The 20184-nt window shown below is 48.3% G+C and overlaps 4 protein-coding genes across 5 annotated transcripts in view; 3 read left to right on the top strand and 1 right to left on the bottom strand.

Moving 5' to 3' along the window:
• LOC105696587 (flotillin-2) overlaps nt 1-20152 on the bottom strand; it is a 74282-nt gene extending 54130 nt beyond the window's left edge. For both annotated transcript variants that reach the window (XM_012419159.2, XM_012419160.1), the window contains exon 1: nt 20089-20152. In XM_012419159.2, coding sequence (XP_012274582.1) covers nt 20089-20137 — 49 coding nt within the window. In that variant the 5' untranslated portion in view covers nt 20138-20152. The remainder of the gene's footprint in view (nt 1-20088) is intronic.
• On the top strand, nt 5413-7284 carry LOC105696570 (glucose dehydrogenase [FAD, quinone]). Its single transcript, XM_012419142.1, has one exon. The coding sequence runs from the start codon at nt 5413-5415 to the stop codon at nt 7282-7284; it is 1872 nt and encodes a 623-aa protein (XP_012274565.1).
• LOC105696586 (glucose dehydrogenase [FAD, quinone]) lies at nt 11278-14706 on the top strand. The gene is made up of 2 exons (XM_012419157.1): nt 11278-13062; nt 13352-14706. The coding sequence occupies exons 1-2, from the start codon at nt 11293-11295 to the stop codon at nt 13490-13492; spliced, it is 1911 nt and encodes a 636-aa protein (XP_012274580.1). The 5' UTR covers nt 11278-11292; the 3' UTR covers nt 13493-14706.
• On the top strand, nt 15472-18334 carry LOC105696591 (glucose dehydrogenase [FAD, quinone]-like). Its single transcript, XM_012419171.1, has 3 exons — nt 15472-15779; nt 15993-16540; nt 16619-18334. The coding sequence occupies exons 2-3, from the start codon at nt 16003-16005 to the stop codon at nt 17905-17907; spliced, it is 1827 nt and encodes a 608-aa protein (XP_012274594.1). The 5' UTR covers nt 15472-15779; nt 15993-16002; the 3' UTR covers nt 17908-18334.
• Nucleotides 20153-20184: the final 32 nt, after the last annotated feature.

The following is a 20184-nucleotide window of genomic DNA, read 5'->3' as shown; positions in this document are numbered from 1 at the left end:
GCCGAAAGTGCGTCGGAAGTGAGGTGCATCGAGAGATACTCTCCGGGGGATGCCGCGTGATTTCGATCACAGGTTTTGCGGGTTAGTGATAATAAATAAATATTAACTATAATTACCGAACGATTAAGGGTCGTCAGGGATGATCGATCGCGAGGCATTTGGTAAAATTTCGTGACATTTATATATATCGAAAAAGCAAACCGCTAAGTAACGTCAAATAAAAATCTGCAAGATTAGAGCGATGATTTGTCGCGAGTCGTTCGTTAAAATGACAAAAATATACATAAATGACGCGAATATTTGAAAAATCTCGCGTCGTTTGTCGCGTAAATATTTGCTTCGGTTGTTCACTCGAGTTATCGAGAGACCTCGACTGGACTTTTAATATCTGACCGTTAACGAACTACGATGAAAAGTGATATTTCGAGTTACCGCATATCGGACTGAGAAAAACAAGATGGCGGCGCCGGACGAGTCACGTGGTACGTCCATCGATTCAAATATAAACTAGCAGATTTTTCTCGGATAATTATTTCCTAGTCCATGTATTCGCTTCCAAAAGGATGAAAGCACGGGTAACGTTTTACCGGATCGATGAAATTAACTTAATCGAGAGTTCGTAACAGTTGAGTTTTTCCGGCCATTTGCCCTATTTATGGGTAACAGTATATCGTGGTAATAACTCAACGAGAGTAAAAAAAGGAAACGGGAGAAAAACGAGCAGGCTACGCTGCGGGCATTCGTTGTCTTCTGACTTCGATTACGAAACAGCCTTATGGGAAATCTTCCGCTTAGATCGAATACGGATTCTTCCTCTTGTTATACATATTTATGAGAGGAAGAAGCGCGCGCTTTCCCTCTTATCCGTAACGAGATAATATCGAATTGTCTCGTCCTCTCGGAAACGCGGCACTTCCTCTTTTACATTTTTATTTACTACTCGTTCATCCAGTTTTTGCTCATGCATTTTAAATATAAACAACGACGTACAATGTAACTACAGCAAAAGAAAATTCAACATCCGACTGTCCCGGTGTTACCGAGATTTTTTGACCAGCTGAAATTACCGAGGAGAGAGGCCTGCGAACGATGTTAGCTTATGAATATTAACAAACAAGAAAATAAAATAATAAACTCGTAGAGTAACTCGTAATTTAATGTAAGAATTTATTTTAACGAGGCGGGAAATCAAACGATACGGAGCATTTTTTTCGACCTTTTTAAAGCGAAATCAGTAAAATGGGAGTTTACGGCCTTACCGTTTTACAAATGTTTATAAAGATTTAAGGGTACATCTAAGCTCCCCAAGAAGAAAATGTGGAAACATTTCTCGTAGGCATTAATTACGTGTTGTAATCGGGTAGAATTTCAGCGGCCGGAGGAATCGCGTACACTCGCAATTCGTCACGACAAAAGGTGTCAGCTTGCTTATTACTCGGTGAAACGTAATCGAGAAGGTACTGGAGATACTTTCTGAAATTATGAATGGATCGCATTACGGCTTAACGTAACGTATCGACGTCTATAGACAATCGACCTAAATAAACCGACTGCGAGGACATAAATTCGAATCATTAAATTTAATAAGCTCACTTCGATAATAAATTCTTTTAAAAAATGCATAATATATTAATATAAACGTACGGAACATTTATAGCCGAATTCTAAATATTCCCATGATTAAACATCGTATTTTGCACAAATTTATTCGAAGAATATTCATGAAAATAAAATAAAAACCATCCAATTATTGGGCTCTAAAATGACGACTTTCGAAGTACTTACACGCTATTACGCGCGTGTAATCGTGCACCGTGAGCTACTAATATTGGCGAGGGTAAAACGGGGGCAAGTATTTCCTCTTTCTTTCAAATATTAACGGCGATTTCACGGCGGAATATTAACGTCATTTTCCGGGATATGGGAGGGAAAAACGGAAATAAAACCACAAAGACGACGTAAATCACCATCGCAATTTCACTCCTTCGAGTGTCATTTTTAATTAGGGAAATATTTAATAGATATCGGCATGAATTATTTTACGTTTAGCGTCTTCTATTTATGCGTACATTTTATACTTTCTTGCGTGATATCGTTAGCCCAGTCGGTCCAGGTTTTTCATAAATATTCAAGAGACGCTTTCCTGATGGCGTTGGTTTACGACAAAATGGGGGCCGTCGAGGTTAGAACTTTCGTTTTTATTAGAAAACGTTCTCCTGCGTGACCGATCTGCATCGAGGAAAATTATAGTAAAATCACGGACGTGGTGAATTCCGAAAATGAACACTTGTAATGGAAAATATTAAAACTAGGAAAAAGGGAGCTTTCACCTTTATGACGTTTGTCGAATAACCGCAGTCGCGTACCGATGTAACACTTCGATAACGGTTAAAATCAATTGCGCTCGGTGAAATATGTAACGACACACGTCGCTCTCATGTGGCTGGAAAGAAACGGAACATTCCGGACACGTGGGCGCAAAAAGGTAGCGATCGTTACCGCACCACAAAAGTACCAATTTGCCGCAATCACTAGGCCATTAATATAATAATGGCAGACATTAATATTGCGCGTTATTCAGGCGTCTCAAAAAGACGACGTATTCCTTCACGGATTCGGCATCCTTATTCGATAATGACGTTTCTTAATAATCCCGAAGCGCGCAATAATTTCATTTCTAATTTAATCGCGCGTTATATATTCGACCAAAAAAAGTAGTGTACCCACCCTGAGAAAAGAATTCCTTGAACCAAAAAAAATATTTTCTTAATTCAAGAAATAATTATATGCCTCAAATAAACTCAAAAATTGTCATAACTCCGAGGAAATACTGCATCCAATTTATTCGAACTTATTTTAGTCAAATAAGTATTCTTTGAATGAACTAAATATTTCTTTGATTCGATCACATGTTTTCCTCGGGGTGATAGTTGGATTCAATAGTAAAAGAAATTATTCCTCAATAACGTGCGATCTTCTCGTTTTCATTTTTACTTCATTTATTTTTAATCGGGCCAATTGTCCATCATTAGCGCGCTGACATGTCCGATTTATTATATTCTACTTTTTTCATAACTTCGAGTCTCGTGCAATACGTCGGCGTACTCCTCGTCTATTTATTCGTTTACTTTTGTTATATCCATTTTCTCGCCCTTTTATGGTCGGTCGGTAAAACAGGACTTTCTCGTCACCTCTAAGGGAAGTGACTCGTCTTGACATGGTGCCGCGAGGGAATTTCGTGTCAAAGTCGGAGAACAAGGAGGAGTCGGCATTCCTCTCTCTCTCTCTCTCTCTCTTCTCTCTTCGTCCATTCGGAGGCAGAGATCGGTGCGGAGCACCGCCAGGAGAAAGGGATGGAACTTTCCCTGAGAGAGCCGAATCGCCGACCGCGGTTTCGTTGAACCTGAACCTGAGGAGCGAACTTCCTTTATGGGAGCACGCTTACTTTCTCGGGAAAAATCGGACGAGTAATCGGCGCGATTTACCGCGTGACTCTCGTTTCTTTCTCGAGGTTAGAAATCGATAGTTTTCATTCCGAACGAGTACGTCCGTTTATCCGTCATTTTTATTACCGAATTGATTATTAACCTTGGAAATGATGGAAATGAAATTTGAAATTACGGTATACCGGAAATTCCGAGCAATGGACGATGGAGCAGTATTTTCCTCACCGGGGAATTTTCGAAGATAATATCTAGAGCCAATTAGAAATCCAATTAGCGGTCGTCCGACTCCGTCGTCGGTGTCGTTAAAGTTGTCATCGCGCGTGAAATTCAAATCCAGGAAGGGATCGATTACAACCAAGTGGAATTTCGAATTTCGGTTTAAAGATTTAGTACGACCGGAGAAAGGGCTTGTCGAATAAATTCATCGTGCCAAATAAATTCATTTAAATTCATTAATTAACGTTGTCCGTTCCGGATTTTTAATATTTCTCTCTTACAGTTAGAAAGTACTCGAAGTCTCTCTACGATTAGCTAATTGGACATTATTCCAAGAAGCAAAACGCAACGGTCCCTTTTGTCTCGTTTTCTTTTCTGCTCGGTGCTGATTTCATTCCAGTAAGATGCAAGTGCATGTAACGACTCGCATGGTTTAAATTTGTCACGGATAAAGTTATCCGCGTCAGCGTTAGAGCGCCGCGAAAGAATTGTCGCACGTTCCCATCTCGAAGGAATGGGAAAATCGGACAAAATTTTCGCGGCTCGTCCCGGTTTTTATTTTCTATCGAATAGGTGGAATGGGAATCGAGGAACCGTCTTTGGAAAAGTGTCACGGACGTTTTCGAGTTCCAGCCACGTGGGGACTCGAAAACCTACTTTCGATTAGCACGTCGTTATGCGCGAGGGTATCCGAATTGATTCACAAATGCAACGAAAGAATGACCGTTTTCGGTGCAGAGTTCCCCGAAAATTAGATTTTTTGGGAGGAAGTTTTCGACGTCGGATTTCCCGAAGAAAAGTTTCGTGGACGAGCATCGTACATTTTTCCGAAGAAGAAGCTACGATTTCGGTCACGATTAAAATTCTATACACTTTCTCTTCCCGGCATTGCACCGATTACGCGATCCAAAGTTCTTGTCAAGAAATTTCCTTGTCCTAAAAAAAAGGAAATTTACAAAGGCTTTTGCAGTCGATTTTAATTCCTTTGTTATATAAGGCGTGTACAATTTCTTTGTTGCAGGGGAAAATACTTCCTGGTCGATGTCCAGTTTACGCAATGCGTTAACAACATTAGCATCGGCGGTAAAACGTGTTTAGGATGCGGACGACGTTGAAGGAAAAAAGGTGCAATCGACTCGAGAGCACGGTTCGTCCCAACACTACTTGCTACCTTAGTCGACCTCAAATGTATCTCGAATATCTACCTGAAATAAATTGGCAATAAAAAAATGGACGATTTTCTAAGTTGCAGGTCTAATTGTATAAAGTTGTGCCTTTGTTTTGTAGCACGAAAAGGGTTTCGAGGAACCGAGAGACGTGACTTCGGCAACCCGAGCAGGGCAGACAAGGGAAGTGGAACGACCCCGTCGCCGGTCAGCCTCGTTTCTTCGACATCGGCCCGATTCCTTACGAACCGCGAGGCGTGACTTCGACGACCCGCCTAGGCAGAACGACTCTCGAGGAATAGCCCCATTTCCGGTCAGCCTAATTTTTCACTCACGGAAGGATCTCGAGCGAAATCCGTAGCGTTACTTCGACGGGACGTCGACGGGACGTCGACGGGACGTCGACGGGCGTCCGGGCAAGACCTGGGGTAGCGGTGCCGCTATTGACCAACCGCGAGAAAGCGACGATCCTCTTGCCCCGTTAGAAGGACTGAGAGCAGGGGGGCCCCCCTCTATTATGCCACCCAGAAGCACCTCGTCGGAGCTGGCGAAGAAAACCCCGAGGCCCCCGAAATCATCCGGAGATGGTGTTCAACGCGGTGGTGGTGACGGCGGCCCTAAAGGGGGCGATCAACCTCGTGGGGACGGGTCTCTGGCTGGTCCCGCTGCTGATAGCGGGCCTGTCCTACTACCGATACGACCAGCTGGACCCGGAGAGTCGCCCGATCGACAAGTACCCCCTAAACCCGGAGTACGACTTCGTAATAGTCGGCGGAGGGTCCGCCGGAGCGGTCCTGGCGAACAGGTTGTCGGAGATCCGCGAATGGAGCGTGCTGCTGCTGGAGGCTGGGCCGGATGAGAACGAGATCACGGACGTTCCCTCTCTGGCGGCGTATCTGCAGCTGACGAAGCTGGACTGGATGTACAGGACGCAGCCAACGGGCAGAGCTTGCCTGGGGATGAAGGGCGGTCGCTGCAACTGGCCCAGAGGAAGGGTCCTGGGCGGCTCCAGCGTCCTCAACTACATGCTCTACGTCAGAGGAAACCGACACGACTACGACCACTGGGAGGCTCTGGGCAATCCGGGCTGGGGCTACGAGGACGTCCTGCATTACTTCAAGAAGTCCGAGGACAACCGGAACCCTTACCTCCGGAACAGTCCCTACCACGGGACCGGCGGGTACCTGACGGTGCAGGAGTCGCCCTGGAAGACGCCGCTGGCGGTGGCTTTCGTGGAGGCCGGGATGGAGCTGGGCTACGAGAACCGGGACATCAACGGCGAGCGCCAGACCGGATTCATGATCGCGCAGGGCACCATCCGGAGGGGCAGCAGGTGCTCCACGGCCAAGGCCTTCCTTCGGCCGGTGAGGCTGCGCCGGAATCTGCACACCGCGATGAACGCCCTCGCGACCAGGGTGGTGGTGAACCCGGTCACCATGCGAGCCATGGCCGTGGAGTTCCACCGAGGGGGCCTCCAGCGGACGGTCTGGGCCCGGAAGGAGGTGATCCTGTCGGCGGGGTCCATCAACAGCGCGCAGCTGCTCATGCTGTCGGGGATCGGGCCCAGGGAGCACCTGCGCCAGGTGGGAGTCCGGGTCCTCAAGGATCTCCCCGTTGGCAGGAACCTGCAGGACCACGTGGGTATGGGCGGCCTGACGTTCCTCGTGGACAAGCCGGTGTCCATCGTCCAGGACAGGTTCCACGCCGCCCCGGTCACCCTGCACTACGTGGCCAACGGACGAGGGCCCATGACGACGCTGGGCGGCGTCGAGTGCTACGCCTTCGTCAACACCAAGTTCGCCAACGGGTCCGGGTCCTACCCGGACATCCAGATGCACATGGCGCCGGCGTCCATCAGTTCGGACGCCGGAGTCCAGGTGAGGAAGATCCTCGGACTGACCAACGAGCTCTACGACGCGGTCTATAGGCCCATCGCCAACAGGGACACCTGGACGATCATGCCGCTCCTGCTGCGCCCCAGATCTCGCGGCACCGTCACCCTGAAGAGCTCCAACCCCTTCCACAAGGCCATCGTCGACGCCAACTACTTCGACGACCCCTTTGACATGCGGACTCTCGTCGAGGGGGCGAAGTTGGCCATGAAGATCAGCGAGGCGAAGGTCTTCCGGCAGTTCGGATCCAGGGTCCACAGACTCAAGATCCCCGGGTGCAAGCATCTTAAATTCGGAAGCGACGCGTACTGGGAGTGCCATATCAGGCATATCACGATGACCATCTATCATCCCGTGGGTACCGCGAAGATGGGTCCTTCTACGGACCCCGAAGCCGTCGTCGACTCGGGCTTGAAGGTCTACGGGGTCCAGGGGCTGAGGGTCGTCGATGCCTCCATCATGCCGACGATCTGCAGCGGGAACACCAATGCTCCGGTCGTCATGATCGCGGAGAAGGCTGCGGATATCATTAAGAGCGACTGGTTGGGCACCCCGCTCAGATAGCGATGGCGTCAAAGATCCCCAAAGTGATTCAATTACACGGGTCAATTTCTTAATTAAACGTGTTAGGCTGGCGTCGTTCTGAAATATCTTAAGGTGGTATGAATATATACACCAAAAGTCAAAACATTTATAAAACTTTTCTCCAAAATAGGTGCACTGAATAATTTGAAACTGTAACGCATGATTATGAAGGTTCCAATGAAGATCCTGAAATCCGCGAAATTTCATTTTTTGACAAAAAAAAATGTATTTATCCTGGATGAGAACAAAAAAATTGATCAAGAAATGAAATTTCTTGAGTTTCGAGACCTTCGTTAGGACCTCTCTAATCACGTGTTAAAGTTTCACATTATTCGGCGCACCCAGTTCGGAGAAAAGTTTTATAAAAACTTTGAAGTTTTTATATATATATATACATACACACACATACATATAGAATGTACATTTCATAACACCTTAACGGCAGCATCGGTTAGAAGGCGTCGTCATTAACGTCAGTCAAGTGACGATCGCGAAATCACTGATTTAACATTTTTTTTATACCATGCAAATGTCGACATGTAAAAGTTAATACTTTAGAAATGCGAGATTAAAGGAAAGTAAGAACATATTTGTGTATCATTAACAGAGGGGTATTAATATTAACTAACTAGTCGTTTATTTAGGAGATGGAAAAATCTCCGTTAAATAAAATTTTTCACTAGTATTTTACGTTACCGTAAATGCGCGTGCATTTGTGCAACAAAAGTGCAGTTCAATGTAATTGTTAGTATTTAAGTGTTTTTATTTAACGATCACGAGTACCTTATTTGTAACTTGCGCTATGTAATATAATCGTGATAATTAATTTTCTACCTAATGTATAATTAATAAGGACGATGCGAACAAATCGTAGTAGAAGGATAATAAGCAAATAAATGATCGTGTAATTCTTTGTATATAATAAAGTTCGTTATTGTTACTTTGATGACTTTTTTGCAGTGACTCAATATTGACGCAGTTTACTCACTTTTTACATAATTCATACGAATTTGCCGATAATCAGCATTTACGGCATCATTTCGTGATTAATACCGAATGTTTGTATTTAGGTTTTTCTCCTCCTCGAAACGGGAGGGGAAAAAATTGTTAATTGAGGTATCACATCGGGGTCGTCCAGCGAAGAAAGGAAAAACCAAACGTCAACTGCCAGTTACGTTAATTTCGTTCGTCGGAAGAAAATAATGTACAATAATTAAAGAAAATTAGCTATGATTGTTCCGATACATGCGATAAAACTTCACGTGTTATATTATGTTGCCTGATCATATCTAATGATGCAACCAGTGGTCGATGTCATTAAAAACATTTTTTATTATTTCAATTAATCGTAAATTCATACCTAATGAGACTTATTTAAAGCGGAGGGTAAAAAGGAAAATTACACGTTATAATTTTCCGAGCCAAAAATCAGGTTTAATCAACTTTTTTTACGTGAGAGAGAAGGAAATGTATATAAAATATTAAAAAAAGAAAGGAAAAATATATCAGTAAATTTTGCTCGAACTTATGCAAGAACTCTATACGTTATATTAAAAATAAAAATCAAACCAGGACAAAATTACCTTATTTCCTAAAATCCCAATATATACTCATAACAAAACGTTGAAATCAATTTCTCGATGTAACCAACGTTTCCATTTGAGTCATGACTTTTTTCAAATTCATTTCTCCGGTAATTATATATTCTCTATCGCTGATAATACGGTGCCTCCAGGTTACGGTCAATTTTCCGTCGATTCTCTGAAAATGAGGTCGGGACGCGTTATCCGAAACTCTTTAGTTTCCATTTGTCTTGACTAATGATTAGTGGGCGGAAAAATAATTCGCGGAACGTCTTGTTGACACGTACATAATTCCATTCAACGAATCTTCTGATTGCAGGCGCGCTAAATTATAGACGACCATACACCCGTTTTATGATCGCTCACCGATGCGAGTACAAATGCGAAAGGGGTATTCCTTTTTCAGAACCATCGGGCGACCTTTTCAACAAAACAAATCAACGACTCTTCGAAACGACCGCAAATACACGTCGACATTGACGTCCTTTGATTACCTAATCAAAAACGTGTAACATCAGTGTCCGCGACGTCTGATCATTTTTCCCCGAATTTTTCACCTGGAGTAATAAATCACAAGATGGAGCGTTAACGAGTGATCCCAAAAGCGATTCTCAAATCTAATTACAAGTCGAATGTTGAAAAAAGAACGATACAGTCGGGCAATGCACGAAAACATAGGGTTACATTGAATAAATTATTCATAAACGTGGAAATCGTCACGAATTCATGTTTATGAAATTTCTTTCTTATTTCAAGAGTGTCTTACAAAATTGAGGATAAAAAATTAACGTGAATATTTACGTAAAACTTTTTCACAAAGCATCGCGGATTTATGTATCTTCGAAAGAAAAGCACTTAACACGACCGTAGAATTAATTTTTGCATAATATAAAACGAAGCCCGTGTTGACACCTGTCCGTCCGATCATTCGAGCTAATCTCGAGTATCATTGGACGAGATTCGACGTGGTTTTCGCCATTACATAGAGCATCTCATTAGAAACGTTTAGGTGGATGAAACGTTAATTTACGATGAAAGGGAATCGAGGAAGGGCGATTTTAGAGAAGCAAGTCGACGAGAAAATCTTTTTCCGAGCTCCCATGGAATGCAGAGGAGGTATTCTTTCTTCGTTATTATTAATACAAAAATGAAATGCTCCACGACGACAGTGGTATACCGAGCAATAATCTTCAGAATAAAAATCGGCCAAATCCAACAACAAATGGTACTTCTACGTCTCGAAATCGGAACGTGATTTTCCGAAAATTCCTGCCGGGATTTATCAATCGAGCACCCCGAGAGATGGAAAGGCCGAATCTCGACGGCTATCGCCGCATGTTTGCCATTTCACGCGAAACGAGGAGCCATTCGATCGATTAGTGTCCATCTTTCGGAAACAAGACTCAATCTGGCTATTTAACGAGCCAGGAGCATGGACGTCGGATCGACGGAACGGAAGAAAACGTCATCTGAAAATGATCATTCCACCTTACGGATTTACCGGTAACGATCTATTCAAAGTCGAGAAAGATTCCAAAAATACGGAGTCGGAAGAATTTCACCCGGAAAGGGTTAAGCGAAATTCGATGTTCATCCGAACTTGAATTTTCAGGGAATAAACCGCATAATTGATCACGTGGGCCAGCGCCGTCATCGACGACCATTTCCAATCATTGATTACGATCAAGGAATACGGTCCGATAATCCTGCACTAGCCCAACAAACGGGGAACGTGTCGCAAACAGGGATACAAGTCTGGAAATTCCTATTCCTCGCGGAGAAGTCATAAAAGCCAATTAAATAATTGCAAAGATGCAGAACACGAAACGTCGTCTCTTCGACGACAATTCCGCAAGCTCCTATGAAACCTTCCCCCTTATCGTCGCTAAGAACAAGAGTACCCATTCCCGTTAAAAAATCCAGGGGGCAGCCGCACAAGAGACCAAAATCTAGGATCCTTAAGGTGATGCGAAAGTGGCATCAAAGATGTTTCGTTCGTGAAACTTTTCTCCAAACCAAAACTTTACAACGCGAATACGGAAACTACAAGGAAGGTCCCGGTCCCCATGAAATTTGAATGAAAAAAAAACTTGTTTCTATACAATTTGAAAATGTTTGTATAAAAAGCGAAACGTTCCCGTTGTAAAGTTAAAAACGATTCGGTTCCCCCGGGATCCCCCGGGATCCCCCGGGATCCCCCGGGATCCCCCGAGGCCCATCGGATTCCTCGACCCGTTCCGAGGGGCCGAGCCACCCCGTGGCCGCTTCGATTCCGACCGGGCGGGGATGCGTGCACGTCGCCGAAGGCACGTAACGACGTTAAAGCGACGACCGGTAATCTCTCATATATATACGGAGAAGAATCGGCTTCCTGCCGTGGCAACGAAGTGGACCCCGCGGCGAGATGGGCCGCCTCGCGTGGCTGTCGATCAGTCTGGCGGTGCTCCTGGCGTCGGCGGACGGCCAATGGCTGCAGCAGTACCTTCCGGACATGGAGACGATCTCGATCATCGGCGACCTGGCGTCGATGACGTCGGGCATGATGGACTTCCTGCAGCAGGGCCAGGAGTACCAGACGAAGGAGCCGGCGGACGCGACGCCCTTGCCCTTCTCGGAATACGACTTCGTGATCGTCGGGGCAGGCAGCGCGGGGGCGGCCCTGGCCGGCAGGCTGTCGGAGATCCCTGATGCGACCGTGCTGCTGGTGGAGGCGGGTCGGGGCGAGAGCCTCATCATGGACGTGCCCTTGCTGGTCAACTACCTGCAGCTGAACTCCGAGATCAACTGGAAGTACCAGTCGGAGCCGTCCGACCGCTACTGCCTGGGGATGACGAACTACAGCTGCCAGTGGCCGAGGGGCAAGGTGATGGGCGGCAGCAGCGTCCTGAACTACATGATCGCCTCCAGGGGCACCTCCGAGGACTACGACCGCTGGGCCAAGATGGGGAACAAGGGCTGGGCCTACGAGGACGTTCTGCCGTACTTCCGGAAGCTGGAGGACATAGAGATCGAGGAGCTGAAGAAGGATTCCAGGCACCACGGGGTCGGGGGTCCGCAGAAGGTGTCCTCCGTGCCGTACAGGACGCCCCTGGCCACGGCGTTCGTCGAGGCGGGTCGGGAGCTGGGGTATCGGACGATAGACTACAACGCCGAGGAGCTGGGCTTCTCGTTTCTGCAGACCACCCTGCACCGCGGGACCAGGATGAGCAGTAGCACCGCCTACCTCCATCCCGCGAGGGATCGGCCCAACCTCGTCGTCTCCAAGAGGAGCCTCGTCACCAAGGTGCTGATCGACCCGGAGAAGAAGGAGGCCTACGGGGTGGAGTTCGTCAAGGACCGGGTCAAGTTCGTCGCCACCGCCCGGAAGGAGGTGATCCTGTGCGCCGGGGCGATCGGGTCGGCCCAGCTGCTGATGCTCTCGGGGGTGGGGCCCGCCGCGCACCTGAAGGAGCACGGCATCCCCGTCCTGGTGGACGCGCCCGTGGGCGAGAACCTGATGGACCACATAGCTTTCGGCGGAACGATCTTCACCGTCGACGAGCCCGTCGCCCTGCTCGCCACGGACATCGTCAACCCCGCCAATCCCTATATCAGGGAGTACCTGACGAGGCGCGACGGCCCCATCACCATCCCCGGAGGCTGCGAGGCCCTGGCCTTTGTGAACCTCGGCAGTCCGAGTAGTCGGGGCCACGCGGACATCGAGCTCCTCTTCGCCAGCGGATCCATCGTCTCCGACCCCGCCTTCAGGTACACCCTGGGGCTCAGCGACGAGCTCTGGTACAAGACGTACTACGAGATCGAGGGCAAGTACTCCTGGTGCATCTTCCCCCTGCTGATGAAGCCCAAGAGTCGCGGCCGGCTGCTCCTCCGGGACGGCGACGTCAACTCCAAGCCCAGGCTCTACGCCAACTACATGGACCATCCCGAGGACGTGAAGACGCTCGTCACGGGCATCAGGGCCTCCATCGCCGTCGCCGAGACCAAGGCCATGCGGAAGTTTGGCTCCAAGATCCACGCCACGCCCGTGGCCGGCTGCGAGGGTCATCCCTTCGACTCGGACGCCTACTGGGAGTGCGCCGTCCGCACCTTCCCCTTCACCATCTACCACTATTCCGGCACCTGCAAGATGGCGCCCCCCGAGGACCCCTCGGCCGTCGTGGATCCGTCTCTTCGGGTATGGCTCCTTTCCTTTTACGCGATACTCGATTTCGCACCTAGGTGGATCAATTTTGACTCCTCGAGGCGATAAGGATGCCGACATAGGGGTCCCGACTCCCGCGAAACGTCATCTTTTTCTATTTCTAATTTCATGGGGATCGGGACCCTCCTTGCGGCATCCGTGTTCGCGGGGTAAAGTTTTAAACGCCGGTAAAAGGGCGGCCCGTGCCTGGCCGTAACCAGATGCAAGACAAACGAGTCGGGCAGGAAGTGGAACTCTCTTTGATCGAAACCGACCGTTGCAGGTCATCGGAATCAAGAGGCTGCGCGTGGCGGACGCCTCGATAATGCCGGAAATCGTCACCGGCCACACCAGTCTCCCGTGCATCATGATCGCCGAGAAGTTGGCAGATATGCTCAAGGACACCTGGGGATACCCGAGATAATCGCGCCGTACGTGTGAATTCGCAAGGAGCTCGGCTTTTTGTTAAACAAACAACGTCCAGGCGCATAATATCGGCCGATCTGCGGTCCCTCTTGTCGACGCAAACACTCGGCCGGGACGCTCGTCAATTGTCACGCACCACCTCGAGGAGCACTCGTGACCACTTTCCGGCCCTTTCCCCTCTCAAATCACATTTTTCCGAGATGTTTTATCGAACGAATAATCGCAGCCATGATCCAGATGCGTAATATCGGTCGATCGTTAAGTACCGGATCGTGGGCGTGCGAGTTCTGCGGCTCGTGCCGTCAACTTGTTATTTTAACTTTCAAACGACTTCTTTTTCTCGTAAGGAATTGTCTGATAAGGAAACAATCGCAAAGACGTCCAAAATCGGTCGATCGTATCGTATCGTATTTCGCGTTCCAAAGAAATCAAATTTTCTTTTTAACCCGATATTTCACTTTTTCCGTTTCATCGGAAACGCTAACGCGGTATTTGGGGTTATTCGTCGAAATCTATTACGTCCCGGGTAAGTGCAGCGCACCTCGACATGTAATATACTGTATCATAATAATTTCAATTCCTTAGATAAGGCGATAGGAATAAGTCGAATTTTACCCGGAAGTGGCGGATAATCCGTGCAAAAATCGAGTACCTGGTAGAAGCGTTTATATACCGACATCCAGAGTGCACCGAGAAAAAAAAAATATGTCATCGAACCAAGGAAATATTCCGTTAAATCAAAGAATAATTATTTACCTCGAATAAACTCGAATAAATAGGATGCGACATTGTTTCGGAAACTTGACTATTCGAATCAAATAACAATTCTTGGAATTAACAGAATATTTCTTTGATTCGATGACTTCTTTTCTCAGGGCGCGAAAACCCTCTCGATGTCTCGGAGGATGTTATCAGAATTTTGTCCTTAATTGGAACGTCTTACGTAAAATCATTCGGAGACTGGGCGAGGCGATGGAGAAGCGATTTGTACCTTTTTTGAAAGATGCGCCATTCGCCAAATTTCCCGGAACCTTCTAGGTTCTTGCTCTAATTTATTCGGATAGAATATGTACATAGAGGTTACGTTAAATAACGTATCGAGAAAGAAAATGAAAATCCTTCCTTTCCACGTAAAAATTCCGCAGCGATAATTCGGGAATGTTTTGCGATTCGTTATTAATAAAACGTCTTAATCGACTCATCGTGCCGCCACGAAGAGACATTTTCTCTCGCGAATCGAATGTTTAAAAATTCTCGGAGGCAAATTGCACACGTGGAAACGGCAAAATCCGATAAAAGGAGACTCGGTTACTATCTTGGAAACGCGTCACATCCTTAAACGTAAAAATTTGACGTCCTCGTTGACGAAATGTATTCACCGTATTTTTTTTTTCATTCATTCAACGCATCGAGGACAAAATCGTCGCTAAACGCGATTATCGAGAGTCCTTAAACGGAAGATCGTGACGAAACGACTCGCGCTATTTGGGGATGCGTTGCTTTGATTACTTTCTCCCCACCTATGGGTCGAAAGGAGTGGCCAGGGCACGCGACAACACGGGAACGGTGACCAGGTAATTCGAGAGGGCAATTACTGCATCAGTCGCGCCGAAGAGCAACGAGGGCGCACGCGGATTCCGGTGCTACGCATGAAACGAAACAAGTAACAAAAAGGCCACGAGTTCGGTCGGAATAAAACCGCAGGGACTTGATCCTAGCCTCGGATAAGTGAGTAAGGGGAGAAATAGCAATTTGTCCCGGCACCTTACAATTTTCAACGAATATATCGCAGTTTTGGCCAGCCAACGTGACAATAAATCCATCGGAACGTCCGATATTTTCCCCGTGAAAAAGAAAAAGAAACCTCCTTTGCGAAAGGTCGCCAGGACCCGAGGAATTCCCAAAGGCGAGAATTGAAAGTGGCGGGTTTTCTTTCGTCGCTTTATCCTTAATTCTGGTTTTACAGGGACTCGACGGAGGCTCGCCCCCGGAAGCGTCCGTTCTCTCCGCACTTTAGACGGCGCGATCTAGCAGGGGTCCCTAGAATCTCGTAAAGAGTGATCCCAGGACGCACGCGTTACGCGATCGTCCCGTGAAAGTGAATTTCTCCGACGGGCCCCCCGAAGCCGTCGAGTGGACCACGCTTAGTCGGTCGCTTTCGCTCGGAGTCTTCGGCCACGAAGGAGAGGAAGACATCGCAAAACCACGGAGACCCAGGTGACAATAGTTGGAGTGCGCCGTTGGGCAAGTCGAGGCGAAATTCGGGACGTCCGTCGAGAACGCAGGTGGGTTTGGACCGAGGAAACTCGTGGATTTTAATCCTCGAAATCAAACCGAACCCCATCGCCGTTTATCGTATGAGACCGGAGGCGATAGGTTCTCGGGGATGGAATTCGTTTTCACCGATTACTCCCTCGGTTCGGAAGTTTTCGACGTTTTCGACGTTTTCGACGTTTTCGAGGTTTTCGAGGGGTTTCCGACGGTCCCGATGGTTTCAGGCGGTACGGAATGAAGTCGCCAACGGTTCTGCTGATGCCGCTGGTCTCCTGCGTCCTGGCGCTGGCCAACGGCGAGTCCTTCCTGGAGCTGATCCGCTCGCACGCGGAGACGACCGACAGGATAAGGGCGGCCTCGACCCCGAAGAGCACCGTCTACGACTTCGTGATCGTGGGAGCTGGTTCCGCGGGCTCGGCGCTGGCGAACCGGCTCTCCGAGAACCGGGACTGGAGGGTGCTCCTCCTGGAGGCGGGCCAGCCGGAGGGGATCCTGAACCAGATCCCGGTGTTCGTCGGTTACTTTCAGCTGACGAACTACAACTGGGGGTACAAGGTCGCCCCCCAGAAGAACGCCTGCCTGGGGATGGAGAACCGGCAGTGCTCCTGGCCCCGAGGCAAATCTCTGGGCGGGACCAGCACCCTGAACTACATGATCCACACCCGGGGGAACAAGCTGGACTACGACCAGTGGGCGGCTCTCGGGAACACGGGCTGGTCCTACGAGGACGTGCTGCCCTACTTCCGGAAGAGCGAGAGATTCAACGTCTCAGGTGGCCGCAACTTCCGCTCGGCTCTTTCCCCTCTTCTCTCGGTCGTTCGTTGAGCCTCGTTGCTTCTTTGGATTCCAGGGATCGACGACCCGGTCTACCACGGCGAGGACGGGCACGTCCACGTGGAGCACGTCCCGTACCACTCGGAACTGTCGACGGTGTTCCTGAAGGCCGGCCGTAGTCTGGGGTACAAGGTGGTGGACTACAACGCCAAGGATCAGATCGGCTTCTCCTACATCCAGGTCAACATGGACCAGGGCGCTCGCTGCAGCGCCTCCAAAGCGTACCTGAGGGTGACCAGGCCGAACCTGGACATCGTCCCGGGGGCGAGGGTGACCAAGGTGCTGATCGACTCGGAGAACCGCGCCTACGGCGTCGAGTACCACAAGGACAGGGAGCTGCGCAGAGTCCGGGCCTCGAAGGAGGTCGTCCTGTCGGCCGGTACCATCGACTCGGCGAAGCTCCTCATGCTGTCCGGCATCGGGCCCGCCGACCATCTGCTGGAGCTGGGCATAACTCCTCTTCGGGACCTCAAGGTCGGCTACAACATGTACGAGCACGTCGGCTTCCTCGGGCTGACCTTCATGGTGAACCAGAGCGTGACGCTGCTGCAGACGAGGCTCGCCAGGCCGAGCTACGCCTTCCAGTACCTCCTGGACAGGAGCGGGCCCCTCTCCATCCCGGGCGGAGCCGAGGCCCTGGCCTTCCTCAGGACCAAGTACGCCCTCGACGAGCGACCCGACATCGAGCTGCTCTTCGTCTCCGGGTCCCTGCACTCCGACAACGGCGTCACCCTGAAGAGGGCCCTGCGGATCACGGACGAGCTCTACGACGCCGTCTACAGGCCCATCGAGAATCGGGACGCTTGGTCCATCTGGCCCATCTTACAGAATCCCAGGAGCGTCGGCAGGCTCCGTCTCAAGTCGAAGAACCCCTTCCACTGGCCCGTCCTGGAACCGAACTTCTTCTCGCATCCCGCGGACCTGGAGATCCTCCTCGAGGGCGTCAAGCACGCCGTCAACGTCTCCTTGACGGAGCCTTTCCAGGCCTACGGCAGCAGACTCCACGGCGCCAAGATCCCCGGATGCAAGGACCTGGAGTTCGCCTCCGACGACTACTGGAGGTGCGCCATTCGGCACCTGCCCTCCATGATGAACCACGAGATCGGCACCGTGAAGATGGGCCCCGCATCGGATCCGGACGCCGTCGTCGATCCCGAACTGAAGGTCCACGGGGTCCGGGGCTTGAGGGTCGCCGACGCCTCCGTCATGCCCACCATGCCCACCGGTCACGTCAATGCCGGCATTTACATGATCGGGGAAAAGGCGGCGGACCTTATCAAGAGGGAATGGAGGAGTCCCTTGTAAACCGAGCCGCGGGACATCTTTGGGGCGAATCGTCTCTCGAGAGTTGGAGAAATTCCTGATCAAAGTTCCGCCTCGGGTCCTGGCTTCGTTGAATCGGAGACGAGGAAGGGAAAAGTGATCCGGGGTGAGTTCCGCGATTGGAACTCGAAAATTGGATCGGGCCCCAAATTCTGCCAGAAAACAGGACTCACCTCGAGGACTGGTAGAAGAAATCCCCGAAGAAAAATCATGGTTTTCCGAATCCATCCAGACCTGCCGATCTCTAGACATAATTAACAAACTCCAAATGAATGAGAAAAATTCTCGGTACGTATCGAACTGGAAGAGTCCCTTGCACACGCCGTGCCGGAAATCTCGATGACGAGTCAAGTTGGAGCTCTAAAGATAGACCCTGCCACGGATCCTGATTCCAACGACCGTTACGAGCTAGATATACGCGAGGAAAAAAATGTTCCACTTTGAATTCTACTAATTATGGATTAAAAGAAACTCCATATCGATGACGCGTCGCGTCGATGATCGAGGAAAAGCCTTGTCGAAACGATTGCCTCGGGAAATCCGATTAAAATGAGATGACGATGGATCCCGAGATCCATCGTAGTTGGGAGTTAATTCGGAAATAATTAACGGAGACGAGTCACGAGGACAATAAGAAAAATTATTTTCAACTTCTGACGAGACGTCTCAAAGAGAAAAACCCAAATGGAAATATCGAGTCTGCCGGAACCAGGGAAACGAGATTAGATATAGAGTTGGGTGTAAGTAGAATGGTCAAGTAGAGAAGCAACGCTCGGGTGATTCTGCTAAATAAATGTTAGTTGTGCGTTAAACGTTGCCGCGTTCGACTAGAATCGCTGATGATTGAAATAACTCGTTCCGCCGACACCAAAGGGACTCCGGAAGGTCTTGCTCCTTCGCTATATCTATCTATATCTATCCCTCGATATGCTGTAAGTATACCTTATATACTTCCCCCTGTATATTATACAACAAATGATTTTACATTCACCAGCTTCGTGGGAAGTATTATAAACATTTAGTCAGGAAAAGCGATGACAATTTTCGTAACTTTGGCATATTCCTTGGAGTTTTAATAATGAATATAATTGCCTAAGAGCAATTTATAGGGTGGTGCGATGAAATGTCGTATCGAAGGGAGGACGATATGCCGTAACAAAATGTTAATACATGCAGAAATAGGAATCCGCTCGGTTACACCGAATCCGAGATTAAACGATTCCCTTCATAGATACTTTGTGATCATGAAATAGCAGTTATGATATTATCATTGGGTAAATAATCTAAATATTACGAGTCGTTCTTAGTTGTTACGGCACCATTACAGTTATGGCACTGTAATCCGTTCGTTCTAATACACAAAGCCAAATACTAATGCTAGTATGCCGATATGATTACACGAGTTAACGTATCATCTTATATTTTCATCTAGTTTAATCATCGTGTAGTAAATTAATGTAGGACTTTGGCTTAACGTTCACAGATCGTTCGTATTTCGAATAGTTTACGTTCCATAAATTTCACGGCACAGCTTGTTTCCAAAAATAGTGATTCACGAGCGATGTCCCTTGGATTAGTGGCCGTCGATTGCATTCAATTGTACGTAATTGATCAAGGTCATAGTTATGCGTTCTAACGTATGATGCATATCTTCGCAGTACCTGAGAAAGTTGTTCGCCGTTGATTATATTACAACTTTATCATGGTACTTTGAATATGTAAATAATGGGATAATAAACATCCACCCGACGCCCGTATCAAACGATTACTTACCCTCGCTACGTAAATACATAGAATCTTGATCAAACATGAGTCAAGGAGTCAGGGCTTATGAACGTTATCGACGGTATGTCCGTTTATCTTACGAGTTAAATCGATGACGTATCCTTCCCCGTAGCGCATTTAAAAAGCATACTTTGGCCAAACTATTTTACGATACTTTTTATCATTTAATCTCGTAGTTATGATTGCAATTAATATTTAAAATATTTAATTACAGAGGCTCGATGTTTACACCAAGGTCGGTGGCTCGTTATACGAGTTACATCGTACAGCCTCGCGTACGCACTCCGCGTGACGCATAACCGATAAGCTTAGGCACACTAGCAATTAATAAGCAAGCGTAAAACAATTGATGAATGTGACAGCAGTGTAGGATTTTACCTGATACGACGAGAGCCTCGTTAGGGCCGCAAGTGTGGACATTCCCCATCTCGATGCGAAGAGGCGAAAGTGGCAACAGAAAACCGGGAAAAATGC

The sequence above is a fragment of the Orussus abietinus genome, unplaced genomic scaffold (assembly GCF_000612105.2).
Source record: "Orussus abietinus isolate OABI.00-Male unplaced genomic scaffold, Oabi_2.0 scaffold101, whole genome shotgun sequence".
Classification (NCBI taxonomy): domain Eukaryota; kingdom Metazoa; phylum Arthropoda; class Insecta; order Hymenoptera; family Orussidae; genus Orussus; species Orussus abietinus.
Note: the sequence above shows the minus strand (reverse complement) of the source record. Positions and strands in the feature narration are given on the sequence as shown.